The following is a 22,678-nucleotide window of genomic DNA, read 5'->3' as shown; positions in this document are numbered from 1 at the left end:
GTTGGAGGAGCAAGAAGGGGAGGGCCAAAGTAGGGTGTGGGGGGAATCGGAGGCCTTAGGGGGAAGGCCTCATGGAGGCATCGAGGTGGGGGGGGGGGTGGATGGGGGAGGCCTTGTGGTGTCATCAGAAGCCTGGTGGGCTAGGCAGGCATCCTGAATCCAGGATGTAGTTATCAAGGCACTTACCTCCTGGATGCAGTAGTCCTTGCCTTGCTGTAACTGCTGGGTTTCACGGGGTGTGTAAAACGCAGCCAGCTACAGTTAAACACAAAATGGAGGTTTAAAGAAGCCTACAGTCTCATTATAATATTTAAATTAACTTTCTGCCTCCCGGCAGTGGGTTGGCTACACGCCCCGTTCCACCTCTCATCACGACTCCGTTAATACCGGATGGAAATGGACGGATTGGAGGCCTGTTCAGGTCGGGATTAACATTTTTTAAACTTTTAACTACTCTCAAGCTCCTAACCCACCTGTTTTTTTAGGTTAAAATTTCTCCCTCCGTGTTTGTTGAGAAGAGCGTTTCTTGGCAAAAAGGATTGACAAGGACCATTCCAGTGTCTACATAGTCACCATTCGGAGGGGATTGATGTTCAGATAGATGGTCCTGAAAAAGTGAAAAATGGAAACAATCATTTTCAACTAAGAAATCCCTATCTATTTTTCCAAAATACACGAGTCTTTAAATATTAAGATATTTGTCATGTGCAGAGCAATTTTCACCATTTCTAAATAGGCAAGAATTATGTTCTTTGATAATTCCATGATCTCATGGAATTCATAAAATTACATCGAGCACAGAAACAGGCCATTCCACCCAACCAGTCCACTCGAGCCTCCTCCTTATCATTTAACTCTATCAGCATAATCGTCTATTCTTCAGATGCAAATTTAGCCTCCTCTAAAATACATCTATAACTATTCGCCTCAACCATTCCCTGTGGTAGAGAGTTCCACATTCTCAACACTCTCTGAATAAAGAAGTTTCTTCTATATTCCCTGTTTGATTTCTTGGTGACTACCTTATGTTGATGATCTTCAGCTTTGCTCTTTCCCACATGTGGAAACTGTAGCCAAAATGTTGTTTAACTTGGCGGGTCCGGTATGGGTGGTGGCCATGTCAGGTCCCAACCCTGCTGCTGGAAAATTAACTTACCTTAATGGGACCTATTAAGCCTGCCCAGCGCGTTACCCGGCCCAATGAGATGAAGCGGGTCTGGTGACGTCATTCATGAGTCTTCAGCCGGGATCTTTAAAGGGAACATGGCCACATTTGAGGTTTCATCTTGTTAAGTTCAGAATAACTGCATGAGACTGTGTTGCAAGCTCAAACCATTGTGACCTTGGTCTCTTTAATATAACTCCAAAGTGAGGCAGCAGCATGGTGCCCTGCCTTTTATACCTGCTTGCACCAGGGTATGCCCCCTAATGGCAAGTCTTACACACAGGTGAGGTTCAGATACATAACATCACTTCCCCCCAAGTAACTTGAGTACAAGTTATTTACAGGTTGAGGCGATCTGGCGGTCTGCGTGCTCTGATTGATCGCCTGAGTTGAAGTCCTGGCCTGGGTGAGTTGGTCGGATCATTGCTGCACTGCAGCGCGGCTGGTCTGATCGGACTATCTGGCAAGGTGGGTTCATCCTTGTGGTTGACAGCCAGGTCAATTGTTGGTTGGGTGTGTGTTGGTGGATCATAGATGGTAGGGTCTTCTTCAAACTGTTTTTGGTTGTCCATGAATCGCAGTTTGGTCTGATCCAGGTGCTTTCTGCACGTTTGCCCATTCAACAATTTCACAACAAACACTCTATTCCCCTCCTTGGCTAAAACAGTGCCAGAAATCCACTTGGGACCATGACCATAATTTAGAATAAACACCGGGTCATTGACTTCAATGTCACGCGAGGCTGCCGCGCGATCATGGTACACGTTATGCCTGTGCTACCGGGTTTCTATGTGATTATTGAGATCTGGGTGGTCTAAGGAGAGCCTGGTTTTGAGTGCTCTCTTCATTAACAATTCTGCATTCCCCGGTGAGCGAGTGGGGGCGTGTCCGGTAGCTGAGCAGGACCCTGGATAACCGGGTCTGCAAGGAGCCGTCCGTTACACTTTTCAAGCTTTACTTGATTGTTTGGAATGCCCATTCCGCTTGGCCGTTGGATGCAGGCTTAAAAGGGGCAGACCTGACATGCTTGATGCCATTGCGGGTCATGAACTCGTTAAATTCCGAGCTGGTGAAACATGGTCCATTGCCACTGACAAGGACGTCGGGCAAACCATGGGTGGCGAACATGGCCCTGAGGCTTTCAATGGTGGCAGTGGACGTACATGATGACATTATTATACATTCAATCCATTTTGAGTAGGCGTCCACTGCTACTCGAAACATCTTCCCCAGAAAGGGGCCAGCGAAATCTACGTGGACCCTGGACCACGGTTTGGAGGGCCATGACCACAGGCTCAGGGGGGCCTTCCTGGGTGTGTTGCTCTGCAAGTGTCGCATTAGTGTACTCATGACTCTAATTCGGAGTCAATGCCGGGCCACCAGACATGCGACCTGGCGATAGCCTTCATCATGACTTTGCCTGGGTGGGTACTGAGTAGGTCACGTATAAACGTTTCCCTGCCCTTTTTGGGCAAAATCACGCGATTCTACCATAGGAGACAATCCGACTGGACTGACAGTTCGTCCTGGCATCAGTGAAAAGGCTTAATTTCATCTTGCATTTCCCCGGGAAACCCCGACCAGCTCCCACTGAGGACGCAACTCTTTACTTGTGATAGCAGGGGGTCTTGGCTGGTCCAGATCCTGATCTGGCGAGCCTGACAGGTGACCCCTCGCTTTCAAAAGCATCCATTACCAGAAGCAAGTCTGCGGGTTGCGTCAATTCCACCCTGGTGGTGGGCAATGGCAACCGACTGAGGGCATCAGCGCAGTTCTCTGTGTCTGGGCTGTGCAGATTACATAGTCATACGCTGACAATATTAGTGCCCATCCTTGGATGTGGGACTAAGCATTGGTGTTGATACCTTTGCTTTCTGAGAGCAGTGAAGTAAGCAGTTTGTGGTCGGCTTCGAGCTCGAACCGGAGACCAAATAGATATTGGTGCATTTTCTTAACCCCGTATACACAAGCCAACGCTTCTTTCTCAACCATACTGTAAGCTCTTTCAGCCTTGGATAAACTTCTGGATGCATATGCAACCGGTTGCAGTTTGCCTGACACATTTGCTTGCTGTAATACACAACCGACCCCATATGACGACGCATCACATGCTAGTACTAAACATTTACATGGGTCATACAATACAAGTAACTTGTTAGAATATAGCAGGTTTCTGGCCTTATTGAAGGCTGTCTCTTGAGATTTACCCCAAACCCAGTCGTCACCCTTGCATAGCAATAAATGCAAGGGTTCCAGCAAAGTGCTCAAATCCGCTAGAAAATTACCAAAGTAGTTGAGGAATCCCAGGAATGAATGCAGCTCCGTCATATTCTGTGGTCTGGGTGCATTCTTGATGGCCTCAGTCTTGGAGTCCGTGGGTCTGATGCCGTCCGCCGCAATCTTTCGCCCGAGAAATTCGACCTCTGGCACCAGGAAAACACACTTGGAGCCTGAGTCCCACTTTGTCCAGTCGCTTTGGAACCTCTTCCAGGTTGTGCAAGTGTTCGGTAGTGTTGCAACCAGTGATCAAGATGTCGTCTTAGAACACCACTGGTCATGGAACCGATTTCAGCAGACTCTCCATGTTCCTCTGGAAGATGGCCGCTGCTGAGCGAATCCCAAAGGGGCATCTGTGGTACACGAACAGTCCTTTGTGCGTGTTGAAGCACGTCAACTTCTTTGATGGTCCAGCCAGCTGCTGTGTCATGTAAGCGGAGGTGAGGTCTAGCTTGGTGAACGACTTTCCCCCAGCTAGCATTGCGAGTAAGTCCTCCTCTTTGGGTAGTGGGTACTGGTCCTGTAACAAGACTCGATTGATCGTCACCTTGTAGTCCCCGCAGATTCTGACCGTCCCATCGCTCTTTAGTACTGGCACGATTGGACTGGCCCATTTGTTGAACTCCACTGATTCCCTCTTGCTGAATTCTGTCCAGCTCGATTTCGACTTTCTCTTGCATCATATATGGGACTGCTCGGGTCTTGTGATGAGCGGGCCGTGCCCCAGGGACAAGATGGATCTGCACTTTGGCGTCTGTGAAGTTGCCGATGCCTGGCTCAAATAACGCCTGGAATTTGTTTAGCACTTGGGCGCACGGGGCATCATCCACCGAACACAGTGCTTTGATGTCATCCCAGTTCCACCTGATGTTGCCTAGCCAGCTCCTGCCGAATAGCATTGGGCCATCACCTGGTACAATCCATTTGGAAAATCATGCACCCTTCCGTCATACAATATTTTCACTGCCACATTGCTGATAACAGGTATGAGTTCTTTGGTGTAAGTATGCAGCGTAGTGTGAATCGGGCTCAGTTTTGGCCTCTGTGCCTTGTTATTCCACAGTTTCTCAAAAGTCTTTTGACTCATAATCGATTGATTCGCCCCCGAGTCCAATTCCATGGAGGCTGGAATGCCGTTAAGTTTGACTTTTAACATTATCGGAGGGTTTTTGACAGTGAAGGTGTGTACCCCATACACTTCCTCTTCATCCTCCGTTTGAGTTGCCTCTCCTGCTCGCTCAAGGTGATCCATGCTGGATCGGTTGTTCTATGCTGACTCTGTCACGTGGTGAGTCCAAGTTCGCTTGCACATTCGCTGGAGGTGCCCCATTGTTCCACAGCCCTTGCACACATAGTGTTTTAATCGACATTGGTGGGCTGTGACTGCCCCCGCAGTGCCAGCATGGTGTTAATGGATTCACATTAGCACTCCCCAGCCTCTGAGTCACCCTAGGCCTGCCCTCTGTGGTCCTGTGGGTCCTACTATGTACAGTTTTGCCTGCTGATGGCATTATTTTATGCACAGTACTTGCCGGTGAGCTTCGATTCTGTGAAGATATCAGTTTCGTGTTGTCGCTTGTGGATGTGAAGGCCTGAGCTATCGTGATGGCCTTGCCCAGATCTAAGGATTTGGCAGACAGTAGTTTGCGGAGTATGGCCTCATGGCCAATTCCGAGCACGAGAAAGCCCCGCAACATTTCCCCCAAAGATTATGCAAATTCGCACGTTCCTGCAAGGCATCTTAGGTTGGCGACAAAGCTCGTTACGTTCTGGCCCTCGGAGCGATGGTGCGTGTAAAAGCGATACCTGGCCATTAATTTGTTCTCCTTCGGCTGGAGGTGTTCCCGAGCCAGCGCACACAGCTCTGTGTAAGTCTTGTCCATTGGTTTGTTTGGGACCAGTAGATCTTTGAGGAGGCCATGTACCGACAACCCACATGCAGTGAGGAGAATCGCCCTGCGCTTGGTCTCCGTCTCAGCCGTGTCCAGCTCGTTCGCCTCGAAGTACTGATCAAGATGCTCAACGAAGGCTTCCCAATCATCACCCTCAACAAATCTCTCAAGAATACCTATGCCAGCCATTTCCGCCTGAAAGTTCGTGATCTGTAACTCGTCGCCAGTTGTTAAGTTCAGAATAACTCCATGAGACTGTGTTGTAAGCTCAAACCATTGTGACCTTGGTCTCTTTAATATAACTCCAAAGTGAGGCAGCAGTGTGGTGGACTGCCTTTTATACCTGCTTGCTCCACGGTACATAGGTGACCCATAGGTCTCCAATAGGTGTGCCCCTTAGTGGTAAGTCTTACACACAAGTGAGCTTGACATACATAACACATCTAACATGGTGTTGTCAGTGCATTACAGCACTGGAGTGCTTCAAACACTGACAATGCAGAGGCAGAGGGCTAATCAGAGGTAGCAGGCTGCAGCCAGGTTCTCCGATGAGCATGGAGGGAGGTCCTCTTCCCTTCCGATGGGCAGAAAACACCTCCCCAGGAGACCAAGACAGCCTGGTTCCAGATTACAGAGGAGAGCACAAGCAGGGACATGGTCAGGAGGACCTGGGTGCTATGCCACAAATGTTTCAATGATCTCATTAGATTAGAAAATGTTAGTACAAAGCCACACCCAACCTCATCCTGCTGTGCCTCTCATCACATCCCCATACTCTGCCTTCCCTACCCTACTCCTGCATATCCTTACTTACACCACCAATCCCTCTATCTCTATCTACATTATCACATCCCCATCTCACTAGCCACTTCTCACACTCACCCCTTTCCTAGTGCAATCATACCAACTAACAACACGCAAGGGAGTTTTACCCAATGTTTATGTAAAGTTTCTGTTAATGTGGTGTCAAACATAAAAATCTTTATTTTCAACACTTTCCGGTCTTGGAAAGATTTGTATGCACCTTTGGAAGTGGCTTAGTGAATTGCAGTGAATGGCTTGGTCATTGTAGGGATGCTTTATGCTGTTGATGTGGGTTGGTGCCACCCTGACACATCATGTGACAGCTATATATAGGTGTACAGCTTCATGTTAACTAAATCTGGCCATTATGAGGCCATCCCTGGCAGCAATGTGCTTGGGTGCTGATGCCCTGTACAGCATCAGGTGATTGCGGAGAAGGTTGATGTTGTTGTTGGTATGCCGGAGTTGGGGCTGAAGGTGAGACAGCATAAACAATACCCATGTTGATGGAATAGATGGCAGGTAAAGTACAAATGACAGAAGCATTGTCAATGAGAGATTCTTCCAATGAGGTAACACTGAACGGAGACTTTGCTGGGAACACTTGCAGCCTGCAGAATTGGTGCTGGAATTGGTCTGAGCAACCGCTTCTACCTGAGGAAGGTGATCATCTGTCAGGTGAGAGGTTTTACTGTACATTTGATGCTGTAAGATAAAACTTACCTGCATGTTGTAATAGTGTTTTGGTAATGCTTTTGTTTAACTGTTATATGATAAAATTAACTAAAATGTGTGTAAGCTTATGTTAACCATTTTTAAGCAAAGCAGCATGGTAAATTAAGCTATTATTATGCTAACCCTTTTTAAGTAAAGCATGATGGGAGAACCATTATTATGTTAACCATTTTTTTTGTAATTTGCTGAAACAGCTTCATTTAGAACTAGAATGGCCAAGGCCAAATAATGATCAATAAGATAAAAGTATGCAGCATGTACCATTTTGTAAAGCCAAGCTCAGTAATGAATTCTGTGACACAGTCTTTGTAAAAGTTCACAGAGAAGTAGAGATAACATAGAAGGTCAAAGGCACAAACTTAGAATTATCTATTGTAAGCCTGAGACAGCTGAAGACTCTCACAGCATTTGTATGTGAGGAAAGGGTATAAAGTAACAGCTATTGGACCTTTGGGGCAGCGCTAACCAGAAGGAAACTGAAGAAGGACACAGCAAGAAACAAGTGTCGTGGTCACTCAGTGGGCTACCGTTGAGGTTTCAAGGAACAGACTGCCGACTATCGCCCTGTTAAGTATTATTTCTTTGTACTGGAAGCAAACTACTTAATAAAATCTGTTGTGCTTATTTACAAAATACCTGCACTCAGCGTGGTTTGTTCTGGTCACGGACATAAGTCTCTTCTGACAGATATAATAAATCTTACAATGCTGTCAAGCTGGAGCAATGGTCACGGAACTCCCGCCTCAGGTTGACAGACGTGCTTCCCGAATTGCATGAATCCCGTGGCCATGCAGGGAAATTTAAAAAGTAAGTGAAAAAAAGGCTCTTAAGTATCGGAAAACTATCAGATAATTATTTCAATTGCATCGCCGGCCGCTGCTGGTCCCGCGATGACAGACGCATCGGAGCAAGATAACAGCAGGTTCCCGACCTGATGTCAAAAATAAAAATTTTCCCACCCACCTGTCTCTCTGGCTGGAATTTTCACATTGCAGAGTGAGTGGGTTTGAGAGCGGGTCGGCAGTTAAAAGTACTGAAAATGACAGTGTGGCGGGAATCCCCCATCATCTCGTTGACTTCCGCAATTAACTGGGGAGCATTTCGAAGTGTAGCACAACTCTTTTAGGGAGAAAAAGTAAACAATAAACATTAAATCGTGCCCCCCCGATCTGAGGGACACACCAAACATTTCCAAGGCCCTTTTTTGGGTTTTTTGGGGTTTTTTTTTTGTATTTTCTTTTTGTATTTTTTTTTGGGGGGGCACTAAAATCATATATTTTTTTCTAAGTGCCCCCTATAAAAGGGTGGGGGACACTAAAAACACCAGCAATTAAAACAAATTAAACTTTAAAACATAAAATCAAATTAAAATTTAGTTGCCGGGGGTGATGATGCACTCCAGTCCCTCCGGCGCCCACCTCTCGCGGAAGGCCATGAGCGTACCGGTGGACACCACGTGCTCCATCTCCAAGGACATCATGGCCCGGATGTAGGTGCGGAAAGTGCAGCACAGACTCACTCGGGAGAGACAGGTGATCTCATTGAGGTAGTTAACTGCTCATTGAGAGACCCTTAACAGCCTTTGTAACGTGAGGTTTCAACTTTAACTGGTTGCACACGGGATTCACCAACCTCGGGAAGCTCGCCTGTGAAGAGGAGGTGGGAGTTCAGTGGCCACAGCTGGCCAAAACACATAAATGCACACACCTTACACCTGCTTGCTTTCCTAAGAGAAAGGCTCTTGCTGACACCATTTTGTAGAGAGATTTTGCTTTCAGGAGTTTGCGCTTTCTCACTACATTGGAGGATTGTGCCTCTGATCTCCACTTTATCTGGCATCGATCAGATTCAGACCAAGATGAGCCACAGCACCAACACCAGCAGCAGCAACAACACCACCAGCAGACTTCTCCTTACCGACCTGACACTCCACAGGAGAGAGGGGATCAGTACAATGGATGCAATGCGCCAGAGGCGATACTCCCAACACAGGCAGAGGATGAGCTTCCTGGACATAACTGCATCGCAGACATTTATAGCTTGCTGGAAGAGGACCTGGTGGACATGCCTTATGAGTGACAGTCAAAGTCACCACTAACCTCAACTTCTTCACCTCAGGCTCCTTCCAGGGATCTGCAGCATTTGCAGGATCTCGCAGTTGACTGCCCATAAATGCATTACGCAGGTGAACGATGCCATGTTTCACTTATGTAAACTTACCAAGTTTAACGGCTCTGAAAACTCACTCAAAGACGATGGAGCCTCTGTCGGGCACGTGCTGCATGTAATGGTGGCTGGAAAACACTGCACACCAGACCCACTGAGGCAGTCATCTTCAGCAGGGAGGAGGGGAGTAATGGACCAGCGGCTTCACAATCAACTGCCGCATGCTGCAAGCCCAGAATAACTGCCTGAAGGTTGGTGTTTGCAGCTTTGGGGCCTTCTCCCGATCACAGGCCCAGGATAACGGCTGCCATATTTGTGCAGGAAAGTAGGTACAGCGCTCCGCCATCTTGAATCAGAAAAATGTGAGCGGGGCTCCAGCGTCTGTTCCCAACCAGGTCCTATTGCCTACCCTCAGCCGGGAACCAATACCTTGGTGAGTGAAGCATTGCCTCAAGTCTCTTACTATCATAGAAACATAGAAACATAGAAAATAGGTGCAGGAGTAGGCCATTCGGCCCTTCGAGCCTGCACCGCCATTCAACAAGATCATGGCTGATCACCCACCCCAGCAACCCCCACGCCAACCCCACGCCCCCTCCACACCCCCCGACCCCCCCAGCCACAAGGACCACATCCAACTCTCTCCCGAACACATCCAATGAACTGGCATCAACAACTCTCCGCGGCAGGGAACCCCACAGGCCAACAACTCCCCGAGTGACGAAGTCTCTCCCCATCCCAGCCCCAAACAGCCCACCCCCCATCCCAAGACCGTGCCCCCACCACCGGCTCCGGACCCACCCAACACCGGGAACACTCCCCCCGCACCCAACCCGCTCCGTCCCATCAGAATCCTTCCCAAATGCCGAACACCCCTGGATGTCGAGCCTCCAGCCCCGGCCACCCCGGGGCCACGCCCCCGCGACGCCAACCACACCACATCCACTAACCGCCATCTGCGCAGTCAACCCGTCCACCCCACTCCGAACACTCCCCACACCGAGGCACAGAGCCCCCAGGCCCGTCCCTCCAACACACTTCGCCCCCCCCCCCAGACCTCCGCTGCAATGTGGCCCTTCCCGTCCCCCGCCCTGGGTTTCTCCGCGCCCCACCTCCACCACTCTCCCCTCCATCCCCTGCCCCCGTCTCCCCTCAACTTCCCTCTGCCTCTCCGCACAGGCTCCCATCTTGGGGGCGGTAACCATCTGGGGCAGGGAATTTAAGCTCCCAGCGTGGAAGTCCTGCTCCTGCCGCAGAATTGGCCTTACCACCCCACAATGGAAGCGGAGTGCAATTTCCCACACTCCACTTCCTTTGGGGGCAGTTACTGGGGCACGACTGGATGCTCCTGTGACAGTTTGAACTGGTGCTCTCCACTTTCTCTCCTGTGACACTCTCCTTAATGGGCCTGGTAGTCTGTCGTATCCAACAAAGACGTTGATGTGCTAATCATCAATGGCATGTGTCTTCAGGTGGCTGTATAGGCCAATTCTGGATGCGCATAGTCTCTTGCACGTTGGACAAGGGAAGTTCGATATGCCTGATGCTGACAGTACTGCCACCTGATGTCGTCTATCTCTAGTGTCCCGCAGGCGTTGACATCGGCTTTCTTCGAAGGTCTGGCAGGCAGTCCTCGTGAGGGTTTGCCACTGGGTTTTATTAGCTGCTGTATTCTCGAGGTCCTTTGGTCGGATGCCACAGTACTGGAGGTTAGCCTTGATGCAATCTTTGATGCGCTTGTGGGGGCACCCCTTGTGTCTTCGGCCTTCACAGAGCTCGCCAGAAGAAGCTGACAAGGGATCCTTGACTCATCCATGCGGATGACATGTCCAGCCCACCGGAACTGGGCTCGCATGATCATCACCTCAATGCTAGTTGACTGTGCTCTCTCCAGAACCTCAAAGTTTGACACCCGTTCTTGCCAGCGTATGTGGAGTATAGATCTGAGACTGCGCATATGGAAAGCTTCCAACTTTCTTATGTGACGCCTGTAGGGTGTCCAGGTCTCACATCCATAAAGGAGAGATGAGAGAACGACTGCTCTATACACCAACAGTTTAGTTGACAGTCGGATGTGGTGGTGACTCAACACCTTAGTGCGCAAGCGACCAAGTGCCTGGCTGGCTTTACAGATCCTTGCATCAATCTCCTTGTCCAAGGACCTGTCACTTGATATGGTGCTGCCAAGGTATTTGAAGCTGTCCACTGACTTTAGTTGTATACTGCCGATGAAGATTGTGGGAGCAGGTGCTGTGGTGCCAGGGGCAGGCTGATAGAGAACCTCGGTTTTACTAAGGCTGATGGTTAGGCCAAACAATTCTGTTGCCTCAGCAAATTTGCTGAGTATAAATTGTAGGTCACTCTCCTTGTGTGCCATAAGGGCGCAGTCGTCAGAAAAGAGTGCCTCTAGGATGAGTCGTTTCCGTACTTTGGTCTTTGCAGCAAGGCGGCGGAGGTCGAACAGTGGACCATCTAATCGATATTTCAGGTTTGTCCACATCATCGAGCTGTTTCATGACAACATGACAGGTGACGTGCTCTCAGACGACACAACCACGGCCCCATTTGCCATCTCAAATGGAGTGAAACAAGGTTGTGTACTCGCTCCAGTTCTGTTCAACCTATTCTTCACCTGTGTCTCGAACTATGCCATAAAAGACTTGGAGATTGGGGTCTATCTGAAATATCGATTAGATGGTTCACTGATCAGTCTCAACACCTTGGATTTATCCCCATCTCTCCTAAAGGCGCTGCTCAGCGCCGAGCTTAGGGCTCACATCCCACCGTAGGCATCTAGGCCCATACAGTAGAGTCTGGTCTCCCTTGCCACTGGGCCAAGACCTCGCTCTGCTAAGCTGGTGTATAATGGCCACCCCACATTAAAAGAACTCACGCACAGGCATTCACCCTTCAAAATGAAGTTCGGGACCTGAAACGTCAAGACCCTCATGGACAATCCCGGACAGCGACAGGACCATCATGGACAGTGACAGACCGAAACGTTGCATTGCTATCGTTGCCTGGGAACTCAGACACTTCGACATAGACATCGCCGCCCTAAGCGAGACCCGGCGGGCAGGGGAAGGCCAGCTCAAAGAGCAAGGTGGTGGTTACACCTTCTTTTGGAAAGGCAAACCAGAAGAAGATCGCTGCCTCCATGGAGTTGGCTTTGCCATCAAGTATGGAGAGTAGTTGGGCTGTCTCAGAGACTACCCTTATGGGATAAGCAAACATCTCATAACTCTTCGGTTCACTCTAGCCTGGAATCAGTGCACCACAGTCATCAGTGCTTATGCCCCAACACTGGATGCTACAGATGAGATCAAGGAGGAATTCTACTCCAGCCTCAAACAATCCCTGTCCAGAGTCCCAATGGACGACAAGTTGATCCTTCTTGGTGATTTCAACGCCAGAGTCGGAAAAGACAAAGACCTCTGGGGAAGTGCAATCGGCAAAGGGAGGGATAATCAACTCCAGTGGTATCCTGCTCCTGACGAAATGCCTAGAACATGGTCTTGTCATTACCAACACCTTGGGCAAGATTTTACACTTTTGTGCAGATCGCCCAAAAATGGGCATTATTTCCGGCGTGGGAGGTAAAAATGGGTTTTCAGATCGCCAGCTTGTTGCCCATTTTCAAAGCCCCTAGTCTCCATTTTAAAAATTGGGCACTACCGCGAGCGATATTAAATGGGCGTTAGTGTTAAATCTCTTGACCTTCTGCCGTAAAGTGTCGCCGTCCTTAGCAACGACATGGTAACGCTCACTTCCCATGATTCAGGAGGTCAAGGGTCATCATTACATGTGCAGAAGAGGAGACAGAGAGAGAAGGAGCTGAGCGGGAGTGAAGGCGTGTGTGGGTGTGGTGTGTCTGCTTTGGGAGGAAGGAGGGAGAGTTTCGCGCTTTATAGCAAATTGTGCAAAAAAAATTACCTGTTACCAGCCAGATATTTTAACAAATTTGGTGCCTATAATGGAGGGAGAGGAGGAGGTGACACAGCATGCTGTAGAGACTGACGTTGGCGAGAGCAGTGAGAGAAACACATTGGAGGACCCAAAAGAGCGAGGAGGTTCTCGGATGAGGCTAATGCCTCCCTCATGCAGGAGGTCCAGGCACACTTGGGTGATTTAACACAGGAAGGGCATGGGAAGCCCACCCCAAAGACCTACCAGAAGATATGGGCTGAGATAGCAGAGGTGGTCTCGTCAGTGACCAACGAGGTGCGTGGAGGCAACCAATGCCGCAAGCGATGGAACGACCTTGTCGGATCCGCAAGAGTAAGTATTACATTTATTTACATGTACTTATGTATTTATATCATTTGATTTGTAAGAGTCATGAGTGACTATCATCAGATATGAGGTCATTCACTTTCACCGGGAATGTTTTACTCAAAGCCTGTGGTCATGGTGCATGTCTTTAGGTAAAGAATGATAATTCTCATAATAATCATGTGTTGTATCAGTCTCTGTGACAGTACCTAGCAATGATATCATGCAATGATCTCATAGAAACATAGAAAAATAGAAAATAGATGCAGGAGTAGGACATTCGGCCCTTCGAGCCTGCACCACCATTCAATAAGATTATAGCTGATCATTCCCTCAGTACTCCTTTCTTGCTTTCTCTACATACCCCTTGATCCCTTTAGCCGTAAGGGCCATATCTAACTCCCTCTTGAATATATCCAATGAACTGGCATCAATAACTCTCTGCGACAGGAAATTCCACAGGTTAACAACTCTGAGTGAAGAAGTTTCTCCTCATCTCAGTCCTAAACGGCCTACCCCTTATCCTAAGACTGTGTCCCGTGGTTCTGGACTTCCCCATCATCGGGAACATTCTTCCCGCATCTAACCTGTCCAGACCCGTCAGAATCTTATAAGTTTCTATGAGATCCCCTCTCATCCTTCTAAACTCCAATGAATACAGGCCCAGTTGATCTAGTCTCTCTTCATATGTCAGTCCCGCCATCCCGGGAATCATGCTATGTCGTCCTGTAACCTTTTAGAGAAAAAGCTCTCGACGAATAGGTCCGAGCAGAGGCGAAGGGGTGGGGGGCCACCAGTCACCAGCGACCTCACTGAGATTGAAGAGCGGGTGCTCGCACTCGTGGGGAGGCACCCCCGGACGGCCACAAAGGCAGCTGCAGACCCTGAAGTGATGCCACGTGAGTAAAGTATACACCATCTGATCTAAAATCAATAGATGCCACACCCACTCATATTCGAACAATAATATATGATAGATAATTTCTAAAATTGTCCTATGAGAATCATTGCAATGCAGAATGTGTTGATGATCAGGAAATGTGATGTCTGTGATGATTTTGATAGCGGTGGTGCTTTTATCATGCATATGCTATAGCGCTGAGTGTAGCACTGGACTCACCTTGTGACCCTAGCACCCCCTTCTCCTCCAATATCCTCATTTGTGTTTTGCAGCTCAGCCAGCAGTGCGTCCCAAGGCAAGACCACAGAAGTCAGAATGTGGGTGCGCGGGGCTGTGGAGGTCCGGTTCTCGCCCGTCAATCCGCTGGGTCTGTTCTCTACGGATGAGAGCGCGGAATTTGAGGAGTCTGCATCGCCAGGCTCCAGAAGGCATTCCACCCCAAGGCCATCTAGTGTTCCTCCGGCCATTCCCACCTCCATTCTGGAGGTACCAGGCCCAAGCACCTCATCACAGGGCACCCCATTTGTCCCCAGGATGGCGCCGACCCCGCGGAGGTTTCGTGGACGCGGCAGGTTTGGTCCACGAGCGCCAGATGAGAGCGGAGAGATGGTACAGGAGGACTGTAGACATAGGTGACCAGATCCTAAATGCATTGGGGGCGCATATCCCAACAGCTGGCCAGCATCTCAGCACCATGACGGAGTACGTTCCGCGGATGGCGGAGGCCCTGCATGCGATAGCCAGGAACACTCGTGGCACAGGCCTCCCAGCGGTCTCGGAGCGCGGCACTCCACCCCTAGGTTCCGCACCCCCAGTGCCAACGACAGATGAGAGGCAGGAGCAAGATCCTGCTTCTGGATCCGGGGCCATTCAAGGGAGCAACGTGCGGCGGCCTGGCCCGGAAATCGCCGTGGTCCTTGCCTGCAAGACCATCTGCAGGCCAGGACCGCGCCGATTTCCGGGCCAGGCACCAACCCTTGTACATGGCCGCCTTTGACCTCACAAAGGCTTTTGACACTGTCACACGTGAGGGATTATGGAGAATCCTCCTTCGTTTCAGCTGCTCACAAAGTGTCACCATCCCCATGATTGACATGCAAGCCGTGATCCTGACCAATGGATCCATCACTGACCCAATCCACGTTCGGACCAGGGTCAAGCAAGGCTGCATCATCGCTACAACGCTTTCTCGATCTTCCTTGCTGAATGCTCCGTCTTACCTTTATCAAGCTCCCCGCTGGAGTGCAGCTAAATTATAGAACAAATAGGAATCTGTTCAACATCCGTCGCCTCCAGGCCAGATCCAAGGTTGTCCCATCCTCTGTCATTGAATTACGGTACGCAGATTACGCTTGCGTCTGCGCGCACTCGGAGGCTGAACTCCAAGCCATCGTCAACACCTTCACCGAGGCGTATGAGAACATGGGCCTTACGCTAAACATCCATAAGACAAAGGTCCTCTACCAACCTGACCCCGCCACACAGCACTGACCTCCGGTTATCAAAATCCACGACGAGGCCTTGGACAACGTGAACCATTTTCCATACCTTGTGAGCCTATTGTCAACAAGAGCCGACATTGATGACGAAGTCCAACACCACCTTCAGTGCTCCAGCGTCGCCTGAGGAAGAGGGTGTTTGAAGAGCAGGACCTCAAATCCAGCACCAAACTTATGGTCTGCAGGGGAGTAGTGATACCTGCCCTCCTATATGGCTCAGAGACATGGACTATATATAGCAGACACCATAAAACGCTGGAGAAGTACCACCTGTGCTGCCTCCGCAAGATCCTGAAGATCCATAAATCCATTGGCAGGATAGATGAACCAACGTCAGTGTTCTCCCTCAGGCCAACATTCCCAGCATCGAAGCATTGACAACGCTCGATCAGCTCTGTTGGGCGGGCCACAACGTCCGCATGCCCAACACAAGAGTCCTAAAGCAAACGCTCTACATGGAGCTTCGACATGGCAAGTGAGCCCCAGGTGGGCAGAGGAAACTCTTCAAGGACACCCTCAAAGCCTCCTTGATAAAGTGCAACATCCCCACTGACTCCTGGGAATCCCTGGCCCACAACTGCCCAAAATGGAGGAAGAACATCCGGGAAGGTGCTGAGTACTTCGAGTCTCATCGCCGAGAAGAAGCAGAAGCTAAGCGTAGACAGCGGAAGGAGCATGTGTCGACCCGCCCACCCTTTCCTTCAACCACCATCTGCCCCACCTGTGACAGAGACTGGGTCCTGCATTGGACTCTTCAGTCACCTGAGAACTCATTTTTAGAGTGGAAGCAAGTCATCCTCGACTCCGAGAGACTGTCTATGATGATGATGTAAACTGATGAAACCAGCGTTATGGAGCTGGCGCTCGGCTTTGCAGCTCTGGTTGGCTTCCAACAGTTGCATCATCATCATCATAGGCAGTCCCTCGGAATCGAGGAAGACTTGCTTTCACTCTTAAAATGAGTTCGTAGGTGGCTGAACAGTCCAATACGAGAGCCACAGACTCTGTCACAGGTGGGGCAGATAGTTGTTGAGGGAAGGGGTGGGTGGGATAGGTTTGCCGCACGCTCTTTCCGCTGCCTGCGCTTGATTTCTGCATGCTCTCGGCGATGTGACTCAAGGTGCTCAGCGCTCTCCCGGATGCACTTCCTCCACTTAGGGCGATCTTTGGCCAGGGACTCCCAGGTGTCAGTGGGGATGATGCACTTTATCAGGGAGACTTAGAGGTTGTCCTTGTAATGCTTCCGCTGACCACCTTTGGCTCATTTGCCGTGAAGGAGTTCCGAGTAGAGCACTGGCTTTGGGAGTCTCATGTCTGGCATGCGAACTATGTGGCCTGCCCAGCGGAGGTGACAAGTGTGGTCAGTGCATCAATGCTGGGGATGTTGGCCTGGTTGAGGACGCTAATGTTGGTGTGTCTGTCCTCCCAGGATCTTGCGGACACTTCGTTGATGGTATTTCTCCAGCGACATGAGGTGTCTACTGTACATGGTGCATGTCTCTGAGCCATACAGGAGAGTGGATATTACTACAGCCCTGTAGACCATAAGCTTGGTGGCAGATTTGAGGGCATGGTCTTCAAACACACTTTTCCTCAGGCGGCCGAAAGCTGCACTGGAGGCGGTGTTGAATCTTGTCAGTGTCCGCTCTTGTTAAGAGACTCCCAAGGTATGGAAAATGGTCCACATTGTCCAGGGCCACGCCGTGGATCTTGATGACTGGGGGGCAATGCTGTGCTGTGGGGACAGGTTTGTGGAGGACCTTTGTCTGAGGATGTTTAGGTTGCAGTTGCAGGGCATCATTGATTGCACACATGTAACCATCAAGGCACCTCCAGATCACCCAGGAGTCTTTGGCCAGGGACTCCCCAGTGTCAGTGGGGATGATGCACTCAATGTGCAGCTCATCTGCAACCATAAAAAGACCATGCATGTGTGCACCAGATTCCCTCGCAGCTGTCATGACTCTTTCGTCATGCACCATAGTCCACCCTCCCTCAGTTCTTCACCTCTCCAAACAGGCTGGTTGCTTGGGGACAAAGACTAGTCACAGAAGACGTGGCTGAGGAGGCCAAGCAATCAGATTTAGGAACATTACAATGAAAGCCACATGTCCATCAAATGTGTCACAGAGCAAGCAATTGGCATGCTGAAGATGGGCTTCAGATGCCTTCACAGATCTGGAGGAGCACTTCAGCACGTACTAGCCAGGGTCTCCAGAATCATCATTGTATGCTGAACAACATAGTGCAGCAGCGAGGATTGGAGTTGCAGGAGGAGCAAGGCACAGAGCGCATAGCCTCTTTGGAGTAAGAGGAACCTGAGATGGAAGATAGCACATTGCTGCCCGGGAGGCCGGGGATGGCCTCATAATGGCTGGATTTACTTAAGTTGCATCAGTGCATCCATCTGACTCGCAGATGCTGCACTAACTTCCCCCATCCCACCAACACTACAAAGCATTCAAACGATTCCTGTCAACTAAACACCCATCGCTTGAGGTTAGGTAATGTCTCACCATTCACTCCAAGTGACAAAGCCACTTCCCGGGTAGCAGGCAAAAATGGACAAGATGGGAAAGTAGTGCAAAATTTGTCTGTGTAGTAAATAGAACTGAAATTTAACACTAACATTTTGGCAAACACCCATGTGCATGTGCTTGTGCATCTACGATTGTGCCATTTTTCTCTTCTGAGTGCTTCTACGAGGTGCCACCCCTATGGCTTTAACAGGCTGCTCACTTCTCTGTTGTGACTGCTTCGACACTTTTGGAGGATGTCCTTTGGGTTTTAGGGCCGGTGAGGACCCTGCCAAACACTGCAGTTGTACAGATGAAGACGTGGCCACCAGCATCTGAGGCAGCATGTGAGACTCTGACTAATGGGGAGGGGAAAGTTGGAGCGCTTTGAGCAAAGCTCCCAACTTCCATGTCCCCCCCTCACAGGCCACCTGCACTTCCCTGCTAGCAAGGAGCTGGACAGCACCTTCCTGCACATCAATGGTGAACAATGAAGTCTATCCCTCCTACAGATGAGGTCAATGAGGATCTGCAATCTGTAGTTCACAGCCAGCATGTTCTCGTTTGACTGGTGCAGTAGTGGCTCTGTGCACGTGTTCATCCTGGCAGGCAGTGACTAGTGGGGTACCGCAAGGTTCTGTGCTGGGGCCCCAGCTGTTTACACTGTACATTAATGATTTAGATGAGGGGATTAAATGTAGTATCTCCAAATTTGCGGATGACACTAAGTTGGGTGGCAGTGTGAGCTGCGAGGAGGATGCTATGAGGCTGCAGAGTGACTTGGATAGGTTAGGTGAGTGGGCAAATGCATGGCAGGTGAAGTATAATGTGGATAAATGTGAGGTTATCCACTTTGGTGGTAAAAACAGAGAGACAGACTATTATCTGAATGGTGACAGATTAGGAAAAGGGGAGGTGCAACGAGACCTGGGTGTCATGGTACATCAGTCATTAAAGGTTGGCATGCAGGTACAGCAGGCGGTTAAGAAAGCAAATGGCATGTTGGCCTTCATAGCGAGGGAATTTGAGTACAGGGGCAGGGAGGTGTTGCTACAGTTGTACAGGGCCTTGGTGAGGCCACACCTGGAGTATTGTGTACAGTTTTGGTCTCCTAACTTGAGGAAGGACATTCTTGCTATTGAGGGAGTGCAGCGAAGATTCACCAGGCTGATTCCCGGGATGGTGGGACTGACATATCAAGAAAGACTGGATCAACTGGGCTTGTATTCACTGGAGTTCAGAAGAATGAGAGGGGATCTCATAGAAACGTTTAAAATTCTGACGGGTTTAGGAAGGTTAGATGCATGAAAAATGTTCCCAATGTTGGGGAAGTCCAGAACCAGGGGTCACAGTCGAAGGATAAGGGGTAAGCCATTTAGGACCGAGATGAGGAGAAACTTCTTCACCCAGAGAGTGGTGAACCTGTGGAATTCTCTACCACAGAAAGTTGTTGAGGCCAATTCACTAAATATATTCAAAAAGGAGTTAGATGTAGTCCTTACTACTAGGGGGATCAAGGGGTATGGTGAGAAAGCAGGAATGGGGTACTGAAGTTGCATGTTCAGCCATAAACTCATTGAATGGCGGTGCAGGCTAGAAGGGCCGAATGGCCTACTCCTGCACCTATTTTCTATGTTTCTATGTTTCTATGTTTCTTTGCATGGAACAGCACATCATCGACATCGCCTGTGATATGGTGGTACTCATGTTGGAGGTGGACTCCTCTATTCTCTGTAGAATCGTGCGCATCTCAGCTGGTAAAGCCGCTAGAGCCTCGCGCATTTGTTGCTGCTCCTCCTACAAGATCAACCTCTTTGTTGATGGCCCTCGAAGTTCAGCATCTGCATCCAGCTGAGCAGAGCTTGGAGCGTCTTGTGCCCTCCACGAGGACTTTCCACTGCTGTCCCTGTCTCCACCATTTGCTCTTGCTCACTTTTCATGCGTGAGACATCAGATGACAACACTACTCTATGTCTCGATGGACCCACCATATCTGCGCTGGTGTTGGGTGCGCATGGGTCTGGTGATGGTGCACCCTCAGAGAATGGAGCTTCCTCTGAGCAGTCGTCTGGCTAGTGTGGAGGAGGGGGGTTGTGGAGGAGGGGGGTTGTGGAGGGGGACTTGATGGATCTCTGGGAGATCTAAGACATGAATTAGACCTTTTATGGTAAGAATGTGTAACATTATCAATATGCACAAGATGACATTTCACTGGCTGCCAACATCAGTCACCATGAGTGACTGTTGTATGCCATGCGGGTTATTTATTTCTGTCACAGGGTTGCTAGGAAGTCTTCCTCTTTCATTCTTACATCACCAGCAGCTCTGTCACTCCACTTATTTGAGTGCCTCCTCCTCTACAGGCATCAAATTTGTATGTGATGGAGGATCATCTCCAGTTTTCTCTCTTTCTCTCCTGTTCTGCGCTGTCTTCTCCTGCAAGGAGAGAAAGAAGAGAACTTTGAGTGAGAGTGATGGAATGAGTTAAGGGATGTATGGGCTACATCTGTAGTGGCTGACTATGAGGGAGTGGTGTGACATTGACAAATGGCCTCCTTCTGTGGCGTTAATTTGTAGAATTGCATTAGGATAAGGGTGAGTGTCAGTGGTGGATAGTTAGATGGGGATGTGAGTAGGTGCATCGACAGTGAGGGATGGGTGCACCTGCAAGATAGGAAGGCAGAGTGAGGGGTTGGAGTGACACGCACATCAGGATGTAGTTGAATCTGGCATTATACTCACCTTTCCTGACCTCATTAAATCTCTTCCAGCATTGAATCCAGAAGCGCCTGACAACATCGCTATTGCTCACTTCTTAGAAACATAGAAACATAGAAATTTACAGTGGAGAAGGAGGCCATTTCAGTCCATCGTGTCCATAACGGCCGTCAAAGAGCTGCACAGCTCTTGGTCAGCAGCTCTGAAGATTACATATAAACCTATGAACAATGATGGAAAGGCAAGGAGCACCCAGCCCGTCTCACACAACTGCAATACCTGTTGTACTGAAACATTCTACACCCCACCCCAACCGGAGCCATGTGATCTCCTGGGAGAGGTAAAAACCAGATAAAAACCCATGCCAATTTAGGGAGAAAAAATCTGGGCAAATTCCTCTCCGACCCATGCAGGTCATTGAAACTAGTCCAGGAGAACACCCTGGCTGTATTCGATTCCCTGCAGTACTTACCATTATATCTGCGCCATCCAACAAAAGGTCATCCAGACTAATCCCAATTACCAGCTCTAGGTCCGTAACCCTGCAGGTTACGGCACTTTAAGTGCCTATCCAACCATCTCTTAAAAGTGGTGAGGGTTTCTGCATCCACCACTCTTTCAGGCAGCGAGTTCCAGATCCCCACACCCTCTGCACAAAGAAGCCCCCCTTAAATTCCTCTCTAAATCTTCCACCTACCACCTTAAAAACTATGCTTACTCATAATAGACCCCTCCACCAATGGAAATAGGCCCTTACTATCCACTATGTCTAGGCCCCTCAATATTTGTACACCTCAATGAGGTCTCCTCTCAACTTCCTCTGTTCCAATGAGAACAAATCTAGTCTATCCAATTTGTCCTCATAACTAAGATTCTCCATTCCAGGCAGCATCCTAGTAAATCTGCTCTGCACCCTATCTAGTGCAATCACGTCCTTCCTATAATATGGCAACCAGAACTGCATGCAGTACTCCAGCTGTGGTCTAACCAAAGTATTATACAATTTAAGCATAACCTCCCTGCTCTTATATTCTATGCCTCGGCCAATAAAGGCAAGCATTAAGTATGCCTTCTTAACCACCTTAGCCACCTGGCCTGCTACTTTCAGGGATCTGTGGACAAGCACTCCAAGGTTCCTTTGTTCATCTACACTATTAAGTGGCCTACTGCATAATTATTAGCCCTCCCAAAGTGCATCACCTCACACTTTTCTGAACTAAATTCCATTTGCCACCTGACCAGTAGATTGATATCCTCCTGACTTTCCTCCTCATTATGAACCACACAGCCAATTTTAGTGTCATCTGCAAACTTCTTAATCATACTTCCTATATTCAAATCTAAATCGTTGATATATACCACAAAAAGCAAGGGACCCAGTACTGAGCCCTGCAGAACCCCACTCGAAACATCCTTCCAGTCACAAAAACATCCATCAACCATTATGCTTTGCTTATGCAAATCGCAGGATAGCTCAGATGAATACATGGCTTGAGGAGTGGTGCAGAAGGGAGGGATTCAAATTCCTGGGGCATTGGAACCGGTTTTGGGGGAGGTGGGACCAGTACAAACCAGATGGTCTGCACCTGGGCAGGTCCAGAACCAATGTCCAAAGTCCTAGGGGGAGTGTTTACTAGTGCTGTTGGGGAGGGGTTAAACTAATATAGCAGGGGGAACCTATGCAGGGACAGAGGGAAGTAGAATGGGGCAGAAGAAAAGTAAAAGTGGAGGGC

General features: G+C 49.3%; 1 protein-coding gene across 1 annotated transcript in view; it reads right to left on the bottom strand.

The window, feature by feature from the left end:
- Positions 1-481: 481 nt before the first annotated feature.
- tmem108 (transmembrane protein 108) overlaps positions 482-22,678 on the bottom strand; it is a 172,066-nt gene continuing 149,869 nt past the window's right edge. The window contains exon 3 of the mRNA XM_070880181.1: positions 482-607. Within this exon, the coding sequence (XP_070736282.1) occupies positions 482-607 (126 nt within the window). The remainder of the gene's footprint in view (positions 608-22,678) is intronic.

The sequence above is a fragment of the Pristiophorus japonicus genome, chromosome 5, assembly GCF_044704955.1.
Source record: "Pristiophorus japonicus isolate sPriJap1 chromosome 5, sPriJap1.hap1, whole genome shotgun sequence".
NCBI lineage: Eukaryota > Metazoa > Chordata > Chondrichthyes > Pristiophoridae > Pristiophorus > Pristiophorus japonicus.
The sequence above is the reverse complement of the archived record's forward strand: the minus strand, read 5'-3'. Positions and strand labels throughout refer to the sequence as shown.